Source organism: Ornithodoros turicata, chromosome 1 (genome assembly GCF_037126465.1).
Source record: "Ornithodoros turicata isolate Travis chromosome 1, ASM3712646v1, whole genome shotgun sequence".
NCBI classification, from domain to species: Eukaryota; Metazoa; Arthropoda; class Arachnida; order Ixodida; family Argasidae; genus Ornithodoros; species Ornithodoros turicata.
This window is the reverse complement of record NC_088201.1, coordinates 234,234,454-234,246,943: the sequence shown is the minus strand read 5'-3', so window position 1 is coordinate 234,246,943 and position 12,490 is coordinate 234,234,454. Positions and strand designations below refer to the sequence as shown.

Genomic DNA, 12,490 nt, shown 5'->3' with positions numbered 1-12,490 from the left:
ATCTTGTGGCTGTGTAGCAGGATATTCCCCACGGTTAGCAGTGTATACGCGAAGACACAACGTTGAGCGCTCGCGTTCACGTGACATCAGAAAGCTATGACGCTTTTCGCATGTTCCGCTTCTGGGGGAATATGTCGCTCGTGTGAATACACGGTAAGTTGGCTGTTTCGCGCATCAGTAAACCTCTACCCGACAAACGTCATCATGACGTTGGTAGACAGACCGAAACCAAAACAGATCGGAAAGGGAGAGCTGGGTTCCACGAATGAGCAATTGTTCGCTGACAGAAAAGTAGGACCGAAGGTCGCGTTCTTTTCAGAGATCATCGTAATCCCCTCAAGACCGTGGCTTTCAGGCGCGACCTTGTTCGCCACTAGCTTTGAACCTAGTAGTAGTAGTAGTGGCACCTAATCCCTTTTGATACAGGGCAGGCTTCCGAAAGAAAAAAGAAAGAAACGGAGTCCACAGGCGCACAGGAAAGTAGAAGAGAGAAAGGAGAAAGGGAAAGGGAAAACAATAACAAATAGTCACTCTCCTTTGCCGATACGTCACTTCAACTTGTGTTCGCTGCTGCCTGTTTAAGTCGCTCCCACTTCACTAGGCGGCACTGTATCCTCTTGACCGTGTCGTGTGGCTGCGGCGCACTGGTTTCGGTTTGTTGGTGGTACAGCTTGTCCTCGATGTTCTCGGTATCTGTCGGCTCCATTTCTAGTGGGATTTCTTTTAGCCTGTGGCACTCGAGAAGGATATGTTGGAGGGTCTCTGTTGCTTTGCCGCAGAGCTGACATGTGGGGTCTATATTCCCAAATATTTCATTTTTTTCTGACATTTGTAAGCAAACACCCGGTGCGGGCCTGAAAGAGGAGGGCGCTTCGCCTATCTCCTTTGTGGTCTCCACAGGGCTCAGGTTGCAGTTTGTTTTTCATGTAATGTTGTAGACTCTGCTTCTTCCGTGCTTTCTTTGTCCAGTCGCCTATTTCGATTTTGTTTATTTCTGTGGTTGTAATCTTCGTCCACTCTCTTTCGTTGCGTGCTGTTTGCCGTTTCGTTCCGCCACTGTACTTTTTGTCGTATTGGTTGATTTTAGCTATCCATCTAGACTTTAGACCGCAATAGCGAATGTGTTGGAAAACCTTCTTTACCAATGCTGATTCTGGTAGGTGGATAAGGCGCCCTAGGTAATGAGTTTTGGATCCCGCATCGCGCGCTGCGAACGTTGACCACGCCATTTCCCCTTGGATTGCTGCATTTGCGGTTGCGAACTTTTCAACTCTACCAAACTCGTGGCGCTGTCGAACATTATGACGTCATTTGTTTACAAACAGGTATAGGTCTATTGGCAAACAGTTTTTACCTAGAAGTTTATCCTCTGTTCTAGCAATTACAGCAGCGCGCTCACAGCTATCAGGTGATCATTACTCGTTATGCGTTGATAAGAAAGACATCGCCGCATGTCTGTTTCAGGCAGGTCCCCCAAACTCACCTCGGAAAAGCGTGCAACGAAGAAGGCCGCCACTAGATACCCCACTGTTGCCGTTCCGGATCACTTCAGCGCGCTAAGTTTAGCGGCAAAATGTTTTTGTTGTTTCTGCGAATGAATCTAGTCTTTATATGTCCAAATAAAACGCGTATAACAACTTTCTCTGTCGTGTTTCACTTTTTGGTCCCGTTTTTAAACGTGTTGAGCGACCGGAAGGATCTAGTGCACGGCTGCGTGCATCACATAGCGTACCTGTCGTACCAGGCGCCGCAGGCGCTGCAGTCGTCCATTTCTCTCGGTGACTTGGCCTGGCTTGGATTGTGCTTCAACTGGATCTTTAGCGCGCTACAGTCCACGCAAGCCAACGTCTGGTAACAATGGGGTATCTAAGAGCGGCCTCCGGCATTGCACGCATCGGGATAGCAACAAATACATGGGAAAATGGCGACCTTGGGGGACCTGGTTTCAGGCGCCCACGCCATGCCGGTGACAAACAAATCACGGCATTCGCCGTGGCATGTGCAGTGCCGACTTTCCATGTCCTGGCTACTTTGTGGGCGTTGATGAAGCCGGCAACGCCAAAATGACATTGCGTTGCTAGTGATACAATGAGTTTTGACTATATCACCCTCTAAATGTAGGAGCTCGCAAAAGGTCTGTGGCTGTGATTGTAACCCATTTCAGTTCATACATCCAAGTTTGGTGTAGTTTTCACAATTTTATGAGATGTGTATCACTTCATAATATATTCTTGAATCAACTTAATATTGTGCCTTTTCTTATTGTTGTCGCAATAAATGAGGGGGGCTAATGCTGACAGCACTGTGTGTAGCGGAATTCTTCACAAAAAATGTCCTGGCAGAACAATTCGACACCAGTGACCGCAGACCAGGGAAGTCTCCTTTTGGTAATCTCCCCACGTTTATGTGGGCTGATGGATACGCGTGTGTTAGTGCTCACTATTTGTGTATGAAATTTTTTTTCAAAATTAGGAGATTTGTGTGAGAGGGCCATTGGTCGGGCGCATCACTTAAAGGTACTGTAAAGCAGTAGACAAGCATGATATGCCGGTGATGTGACTAGAGACTTTGTTGCTCCTAAATACCATATGCGGAACCATACGACCGACAACGCGCTATAAATATTTTTAATTTGCCATGAAAGATGCGGCGTAGTGGAGCGGTGCGACGCCTGGTGTCAAACAACCCCCTGTACAGCGGGCAACACTGAAAATTGGTATTACACACTATGACATCCGAACTTCGTTATTTTAGTAACCATATTATTAGTTTTCCTGTTTACCTATGCATTCTAAAACCCCTGTTAACAGTTTAACCTGTTAACCCTTTTTTTGCGAAGTAACCCAGTGCTGGCCGCTGTTCGATGGGGGCTCTCCCTACTTCTCTGCTGCGCCTGCGCGCTCCTTTTGTTCGCGGCCGCTTTCGAACGGACAAACTCTCTCTGTGAACCTCTGTGAACAAACAAGTCCCGACGCTGTCTGGCGTCTTGAACGTCTGACACATTTTTTTCAACGGCTCAGCATTTCATCTCAGTTCGCTTATCCGTTTATCCTCAGATGTGGATCGTTGTGTGGATTGCAGGAGCGGATTTTATGGTGGATTGTGGTGGATTGGTATGTCAGGCCCAGTGTTATACGCATGCAATGTGGTTGCCGCCGTATGTGTCAGAAGTGCGGATTCATTTCGAATACCTAGTACAGTGTTGCCCGTAATCTCTAATTGTAATTTTCTAATTAACTACACCGTCGATTGGAATGGAACTTGCACAGTTTTTGTCGTGGTGGCTTGGACTATCGAATAGTCGGCTAAATGACATTTGATCGGTGCTGCTTTACAGTACCTTTGAAAACATGCGCAGCGACATTCTCTCTATTCATACTTTTTTAGAGATACGTCGAAAAGGGAAAAAAGAGAGAAACACTGTCAAAGAGCCCGCGAAGAGGGAATCACACAGAGACGAAGAATGTTAACCACGCCCACTTCTCTTTGTCATGGTTAACACATTCTAACACAATCGCCAAAGAATCATTAAGAATATCCATAGATGATATTACTGCTTATTGTTTTAATACCTATTATTTATGTACTACTACCTTAATGAACGTACTATCTGGCAACCTTCGTGTATCAAAGTTTTCACGAGTTCCCAGTTTAAAGCGTGCATCTTTGTACTAATGAGCTGTACACGCTGACCATCCATTGGCCGATGTGACAAGTGAACTTACCAACAAGGTAATGATTGAGGAAATGGTTACCGGTGCCAAATTGTTCGGCAGTCGGATCCGTTTTGTTTTTTTCTCGAAACACATACTCTACGCCTCTCGCCTGAGATAATCCTTTTGTACAGCTTATATCCAAAATCTGTATACACCTCCCGTTACACTCCACAACAACACTGAGTCTCGTCCCCAAGCACAATCACAGCCATATCGGCAGTGCTTGGAAAATATTAATTAAACAGGATTCCTGGACCTTGCCAGCTCAAAGGTCATGTTTAAATAATATTCGCCAAGCGCCGCAAAGGTGGCTCTGATAGTCCCTGGAGACGAGACTCAGTGTTAGTGTGGAGTGTAACGGGAGCTGTACAGATTTTGGATAAGCAATATAGAAATATTATCTCACAGGGTAGAAACAGCCTGCTAAAATAAAGGCTACAAAAATGAGAAAGCAGGAAAGGTATATTTTAGAGGAAAGAGTCCCCTTAATATAAAGGTAATTTTGATAGTTTTAGTGGTGATCATGTAGCCTTCCTTCAGAAGAAACAAAAGGTAACAGTTAGCACTTCTAAATAGAGATAATTTTTGGACATGTTTTTCGCCTTCAAATAAAGGGGACGTCATTGAGAGTGTACGTTGTAAAAACAAGATATATTTTATTCTGTGCCGATCAGTGCGTGCCGCGTCACCCGTTGTCTGTCAATTAGTGAGCTACGTACTACACCACTTGTCTTTATATGCATGTGCTGATTGCGTCACCGTTCATAGTGGGCGTTGGAATTCTTTTAACTCGCCGGTCGGCAACTCACTTTCTGCCAAAGGCCAACACAGAACATACACTCGATTTTTTTTGTAAAAAGTAATGAGTAATGTCATTAAAAATTACTGCCCAAAAGTAATGCATTGCATTACAAATTAGAAAAAGAAACCCAGAAAAAGTAATTCATTACTGTAATGTCATTGCAGTAATAACATTAATACCCAGGTATGCTCCCTCTCCTACCTCCTCTGCCATGCGTGACGTCATCGATAGTCTCGTGTGGGGCACCGGCTGTTTTCTGGGCACGCGCTTCATAACTGCTTCATGTCACGTGGGTTACCAGTCATCTGCTTCTTCGATTTCGTTCTAAAATATTCGCCAGCGGTAAAAAACAAGAAAACCGTTCATGAGGAATACCTGATGAAGGATGGAAAAGGTTAGGCAGCTGTAGGACTCGAACCCACATCTTCTGGATTTCCGGTCCCGGGCTCTACCAATTGAGCTAAGCTAACATAGCTCCCCAGCGACTTCGAAGGCCGCGTCATCGGAAGGGACAAACCAACCACTCTCTCTCTGACTCATTCCCCGTTCGCTTTTACATTTTTTCTCACTCATACACACATTCATGCGACGCGATCGACGCTGTGTGAGGCTTGAGAAATGTGAGGCTTTGTTTCTCTTCGTCCTTTCTATATCTGTTCCAGCCTCAGAGCATCAATTGTCTCACGAGGAATACCGGTGAGGTGAAGTCCAGTGTTGCTTGACTGCTATTCCTTGGAGGGAAAATATTCCCTCTTCTAATTATCTGTGCCACTTGGGGATGAGAAAATGAGAGGTGTAGTGCGTAGCATTATACCTCCTTAGCGGTATATTTTATGCATCTCAAGCTTATTACGCTTTCTTGGATCACATGAGTTATTTCTCGTAAGCGTTACTTTTGTTCCACAACTCCCTGTTTTTACCGCATCTCAATCAAACCCAGTAAGCCTCGCACACAACTAGCTACGGCGATAAGAACGAGACCCATATATACAGGGTGCCCACGCTAAGTGTGAACGGATTTTTTAAATATATATCAATCACTTTTTCCGAGATGAAATCAATTGCAATATAGCATATGCTGAAGGGCACTCCCTAGGGGGGCATTAACAGACTCCTGAGGCAATGTCTTAATTAACTTTCAATAATTACCTTTTTAATTATAAACGCTACGAAGTTGCTTCAATGAGAACATCTGATTTCTTCGGTCACCAGATACCAAAACCGTTTTCAGAACAAAAATCTGTTCGGTAGATCGTCCGCAAAAAATTCGTGAAGGAACGCCATTTTTTTCTTTATTTGGTTTATTGCGCATCTTCAAAGAAGCGGCTTTCCTTTACCCCCAGTGTGAGAGAGTGAAAGAGCACAGTGCCGCCTCATGCGTCGAAGATTAGCTTTAACTTGCGGAAACAAAACAAAAACACAAATCTATCGGGTGACTCTATCGCGACTGCCCTTATCTTGGGCTGCATTTTCTGTTTTCTTTTAATCTTTTTCCAGGACGCAAGAGGCGATGGTGTGCTCTTTCATCCTCTCGTATTGGGGCGAAGGAAAGACGCGTCTCTAGAGATGCGTAATGAATAAAATAAAGAAAAAATGGCGTTCCTTCACGAATTTTGTGCGGACGATCTATCGAACGGATTTTTGTTCTGAAAACGGTTTTGGTATCTGGTGACCGAAGAGATCAGATGTTCTCATTGGAGCAACTTCGTAGCTTTTATAATTAAAAAGTTAGTTATTGAAAGTTAATTAAGACGTTGCCTTAGGAGTCTGTTAATGCCCCCTAGGGAGTGCCCTTCAGCATATGCTATATTGCAATTGATTTCATCTCGAAAAAAGTGATTAATATATATTTTTAAAAAATCTGTTCACACTTAGCGTGGATACCCTGTATGTTACAACAACAACACAAAAAAAAAGAAAAAAGAAAGTCTACATGCTGTACAGGAGGTGATGTCCCTGTACATGAGTCCTGATCGGCGATGATGAAATGTCCCAGTGGGCAGGTGGTCCTGTCCTGTCCTGTCCTCACGCTAGGACGGTACCAGTAGAACTGTCGTTCCAGCGCCGTAACTCGAGGCAGCAGGGGCGCCTCTTTATCGTCTTCCACGAGCCGCCACAATGCTATAGTTAATCAGAAGCGTGTGCATCGTACAACAGAGTTACTGCTGAACTTTAATATTACAAGTACCTACATATTATGAGTATCCAGTAAGTATCCAGTATCCAATATAAGTAAGTAAACAGGCTACTTGTTGGAGGGGGGGGGGCGACAGCTGGCTGCTTTTTTCGCGCGTGGATTGCGCCCGCGTTGAATGGAATATGGCAAAAATCGCATATATTTAAGATTAGTCATCATTGAGAACCGTTCTCTACCGAAAATTTCATTTTTGTTTAGAAATATCTTCATGGTCCCTTTAAAATGAAGAAGTAAAAGGAGAAAAGAGGAAAGGATGAATATAATTATTCAAAAGAAGAAGAATACTTGGACTCGTCCGCACACAAACTCATATTCACAAGGCATGTGCGTGAAGAGGAGAGGAATGCATGTGCAGGTTACTCACCGCGTAACAGGAAATGTGGGTGCATTTGGAATGTGGCGGAGAGCCGATAATAATAATAATACGATCTATTACTCCACAATGATCAGTTTTCATCTACTGGGTTAGTCTAGCAAACGTTACACATTTTGATAGCGTCGTAAAAATAGAAGACTGTGTTTATCCAACACCAAACTTTGCAGACCGGTAGCCATTTGTCTGAAGTTTTGTTGGAATTTTTTGCGAGCATTATGACGTTGTGGAAGAAAAATTAAAAATCAAGCAAAATTTCACTGTACGCATTTTCTATGGCCTATCTCACTCAAAGGCCGCCATTTTCTGCTGTATGCGCTTCATTTTAATTTCACCACAGACAGGTGGCATCAGCATACAGAACAAGACTGGAACAAGAGGATTGGTGCATAACGTCAGGATCGGCATGTCACATCGTTGTAGGCAGCGCTACCTGTGTGAAGTGATGTGAATGTGAAGCAGACACAAGGAAAAATGGCGGAGCTTATGGGATAGGCCATTGAAAATGCATGGGATGAGATTTTGATTTATTTTTAATTTTCTTTCTGCATGACCATAGTGCTTACAAAAAATTCCAATGAAACTTCAGATAAACGGCTATCAGTCGGCAAAGTTTGGGATGGGCCAAACCTAGTCTTCTATTTTTACAGTGCGATAGAAATGTGTAACGTTTGCTAGAATAACCCTGTAGTATATCACTGACCACTCATGACAACCTCTACTTGGTTGTGTAGCTGGGGAAACTAGGTTTCGCAAACCAAATGAAAGACAAGTTCTGCTTTCCAATGATTAAAGTGAGGTTGCAAAACGCGCAGTGGTTTTCTATATTTACACTCGTGATGTATGCTACAATTGGTAATCTGCATTCCAACGGCGAAATGGCGGTACGTAGATATAAAAGCTGATAAATGCGGGTAATTATTTTCGCTGAAAGCGCACACACATTTGTCGCACTGTGCCAAAATAGGCTGACAATTCTGAAGGGTGACCACAAATTATAACGAGGACTGGAAGGTCACTTCCAAGTGTGCTTCTTCTGAAGAACCAGTTGTATTTCAAAGAAATATCTGATGAATTAAAGTTACCAGTGATCGCCACGAACTACTTCTACAGTAGTTTCACTATAACTACTAACTATTTCGCGATGGCATAGTTTAACTAGTTGTTCAACTACTTTTCAGGGGAGGTAGTTAAAACTACTTCTTTAAGTACTGCAATGTATTTTAACTACACCTCTAACTACTTAACATTGTCCATCAACACCAATCCCATTCTATAGTGTTCTTGGACACCTAAATATGAATCACAAGCAGTGCTAAAAGTGAAGATTTAGTACACATGCACGACACAATTGTTCTGCACCTCCGTTCTCATCAAGCAACTAGGTCAAGGTAAAAGTCGGAAGCACAATTGTGCAGTAAAGCTTGCGGCAAAATCGGAAGTAGTTGGCGCCTGCAGTAACCTAACTACTGTAGTAAACTACTCGAAATAGTAGTTTAACTAGTAGTTGCATACTACATTTCTGCAAGTAGTTGATAACTACTTTGTAACTACAATCAGGTAGTTTAACTAGTGGTGCCATCACTGAAAGTTACACAATACCGCGCGTCCTCGTTGATACCGCCAAAGGAAGGTGCTCTTTGGCAGCATACACGAGCTGGTGATTGAGGTCCGCGTCGATACATGAAGAGGAGGAAGACGTGCCTGTGCTGACACGCGCCACTGCGCCCGCCAGCCAGTTCTACCGGCACCGTCCTAGCGTGAGGCCACGACCATCTGCCCACGGGGACATTCCATCATTGCCGGTCAGGACTCATGTACAGGGACACCACCTCCTCAACATTTGGTGACCCGAACAACGAACACCATGTTCGGCGTAATTCGGCCCAATACCATCCCGAATTTCTGCAAGCCCACCTCCAAAGCCATCTCCGAAAGTACGGTTCATCGTTCTACCGAGGAACCCCTAGGCGACGACGTCAGTCCACCGCGGCTCCACTCGTCGCAACGCCCGGCCGCGCAACACCGTGGTTGTACCCACCTTACCAATCTACCCAGCTCACGTCGCCATGGTCGCACACTCCAAGTCACGTCGCCACACGCTTCGAGATGGCACTCATCGGGCTTCCACCGGCGGCACCTTCCCGAGCATCACGCTCCTGTACCGGTCGCGGTACGCCGCTGTCGACCGCCCCCCCTCCCGCATCTGCTACGCTTGCGGTCCAAGAACCCTGCCTCCCTCGCCTTCCCACCAGACTTCCATACAAGACACTGGCAGCTCGTCCGGATGCGGTCAAGACGCCCCGGGACCAACGTTCCACCGGGGACACGCACTGAGGCCACAGTGAGTTTTACTCCCGGTCTCCCCGTGCTTCACGATGGCCCTCCCCGCAGTCTCCTTGGCGACAACACTACGAGCCCAGCGTGGTTCTGTCGCCCCTCTCTGAATTACTTCGGCCTGCGTGCCTTCACACCGCTCCTGGAACCCGCCCGGTCAGCGCTTGCCCGCACCAACTATTCTGCTGCTACTGCGCGTTCTGAACCAAGACGCCAAGCCCAGCCGTCTGTATTCCACGTGTCGCCGCTTTTTCTCCTCTTCACGTATCGACGCGCACCTCAACCGCTAGATCTACACCACTCCGCGTCTGAGGGGGGGAGTGATGTGGCGGCCCGCGGACGACGATGAAGACGTGCCTGTACTGACACGTGCCACTGCGCCTGCCAGCCAGTTCTACCGGCACCGTCCTAGCGTGAGGCCACGACCACCTGCCCGCTGCGACATTCCATCATCGCCCTGTCAGGACTCATGTAGAGGAACACCATCGTCCTCTACAACGCTATAAAATCAGCAACTTTAAATTTTTGCTAACTGCAAAATTGGAAAAAATTTATAACATGCAAAATTTTTATAAGGCGCACAACACACCACTAGCTGTGCGGACGAGTGAATTAACATGTTGTCAAGAGCAGAACGTGTAAACACTGTCCCTGTTACATTCATATTTGTGTAGTGAGCTGCGTACTACACCACTTTTCTTTATATGCATAAAGAAAACCGTGCTCTAGTTTGTTCCTACTCTTTGACGTCACTAAGTTAATATTGTTTCTTAGGTCAAATGGATTTTAAAACATGGATACGGTGGTGTCATGACATACACGCTGAACGACGACGATATGAATGGCGACTGCGACAAGGCGAATAAATCTGCAGCTGCCTCACCTGCAAGTCCTCCGAAGAAATTCCCATTGCAACGGACAGTATATGATCTGACCAAAAGTGCTTCAGTTTGCACAAGCTGAATCATTGCACGAAAGAGAGTATTAAACCACTAACTAAAAGCTCCTTCATGTCTTCCATTTGTCGTTTGGCAATTTCTATACAATTTTACAAAGTGAAGCACATACATGTGTACTATCTTCGTCTGCTACTATCTTCCTGTGCCGGTACCCATTACACACGGATGCCGGCATGCCGTCATCGATAGCATTGGAATAATGCTCTATCATTTCCTTGAGTTCCTGTATTGTGCTGACCTTAAGATCTGCTGTATGCCCTTTCTGTGACATGTCTCCATAGGGAAAGGCCGCACGGGGTCAGGTGAGTTCAACTGGCCACGTCCTGTTGCGTGGCCGTCTGCCCATTTACCACTGCGGAAACGTTCCCTTTACTGCATCAAGGGTTAGATGTGGCGCATGCCAGTGGAGGGCGCCTCTCGGGCTTATGGCTGCAGCAACCCTCTCCTGCACGCTGTGGCAGATGTGGCAAAGTATGTATAGACAGGTAGTGCAATTCCCATAGGGCCCTGCGTCTTCAGAATGACGCCACGCTAGAGACCGTCACACTGTAAACTGAAAAACACCCTTATGGGTGTAAGTCGCTTGTCCTATAATTGACTCCTCTTATTACACCGTATGGTCTGGAACACCCTTTTTAGAGGGTGTATCTCGTGTAAAACGCCCTCTTGAAAGGGTGCTTTTCCTTGAAAATGCCGTCTTTTGCACCCTTTATACACCTTTTCAGGAGGGTGTTTAACGATCTTACACCCTCTTAAAAGGGTGTTTAAAGGGTGCAAAAGAGGGCACTTTCAAAGAAAAGCGCCCTTTCCAGGGGTGATTTACACGGAATACACCCTCTAAAAAGAGTGTTCCAGACCATGTACGGTGTAAAAAGAGGTGTCAGTTATAGGACAAGCCATTTACACGCATAAGGGTGTTTTCCAGTTTACAGTGCAGCGCCATCCATCCGTTGCGCGGGCTACTACGATTGTAAATAAATGATGTCAGATATGACGTCAGCAGTATGAATAATAAGCAGTGCGTAATTGAACCTCTGTATGCAATAAGGGGATAAGTCGACTTATCCCCCTTTTTACTATTTTTGCTGAAATGACATCTACGTACCAGTATGTACCTACCAACGAAAAGTTAGGACCGTATTGCAATTTATTTCCCCCGCTACAGGAGGGTAAGAAACGGGAAATGCGTGTGTGTCAATGGGACGCACAATCAGATAAGGCCTCTTTTCAGGATTTGGGATTTTTCGACTTGTCCCGTTGTCGCATCCAAAGGTTCAAGTAGCCATGGCAAGCTTGCATTCGCGTACTTCGTTTGCGTTGTATTCCCTTCCCCCTTTTCGTGACCGAACCATACTAATCACCCATGGCAGCAATACCAGACGAAAACAGAGAAAAATAAATGATATCCGGTTTAATGACACATATCAGTTCGAAATACATAGAGTTATCACAGGTTTTGACGAAGAGTACGTGATAGCCACAAATAAACCGTAAGTTTCACTTAATCTCCATTTCTCACCTAGAGCTAAACGTACACGTAGTGGTTAGCTGTTTGTATTTCTTCAATGGTTGGTCACAATGGGCTCGTTGCAAAAAGCTCGGCATCGTTGATGCACAGCTGATTCGCTAACACTGATGCTATCATGGCCGGTCTCATCATTCTTTTTTCTTTTTTTTTTTCGCGGGGCCACCAACAGGAGATGCATTGCACTCATCGGTTGCACAGGCCCTTCTACAGGTAGCTGGAAAATATTTAGCTCCAGAAGATGAGTTCAAAAGCATTTCTATTCAAATTTGCTCACCTGTTCTTTGTTGCTGGCGCATAGGACTGACGATGCCATTAAAATGCTTCCAAAACAGCTCGGCACTACCACCAGTGGAGAAATTATCAACTGTTTTCATGCAGGAATGCCCACTGACAAGAGCACGGACAATTTCCTCACTAAAAGCTCGCGCTATGCTTGCTTCCTATGCCGTCAAAGATACCGTTGCAGATATGCGACGAAGGGCGGTAGTGGGTTTAATATTGGTCCACAGAGAATACCAACAGTTGTGCGGGATGCAAGCGTCGTCGTGTATCACACGCTATGGGGCGGCCACGAAGGG

The 12,490-nt window shown here is 45.5% G+C and overlaps 1 protein-coding gene across 3 annotated transcripts in view; it reads left to right on the top strand.

Annotated features, from left to right (window-relative positions):
• Positions 1 to 10,443, top strand: part of LOC135379101 (acidic mammalian chitinase-like) — a 49,493-nt gene extending 39,050 nt beyond the window's left edge. For all 3 annotated transcript variants that reach the window (XM_064612357.1, XM_064612356.1, XM_064612355.1), the window contains one exon: positions 10,200 to 10,443. In XM_064612357.1, the coding sequence (XP_064468427.1) occupies positions 10,200 to 10,388 (189 nt within the window). In that variant the 3' untranslated portion in view covers positions 10,389 to 10,443. The remainder of the gene's footprint in view (positions 1 to 10,199) is intronic.
• Positions 10,444 to 12,490: the final 2,047 nt, after the last annotated feature.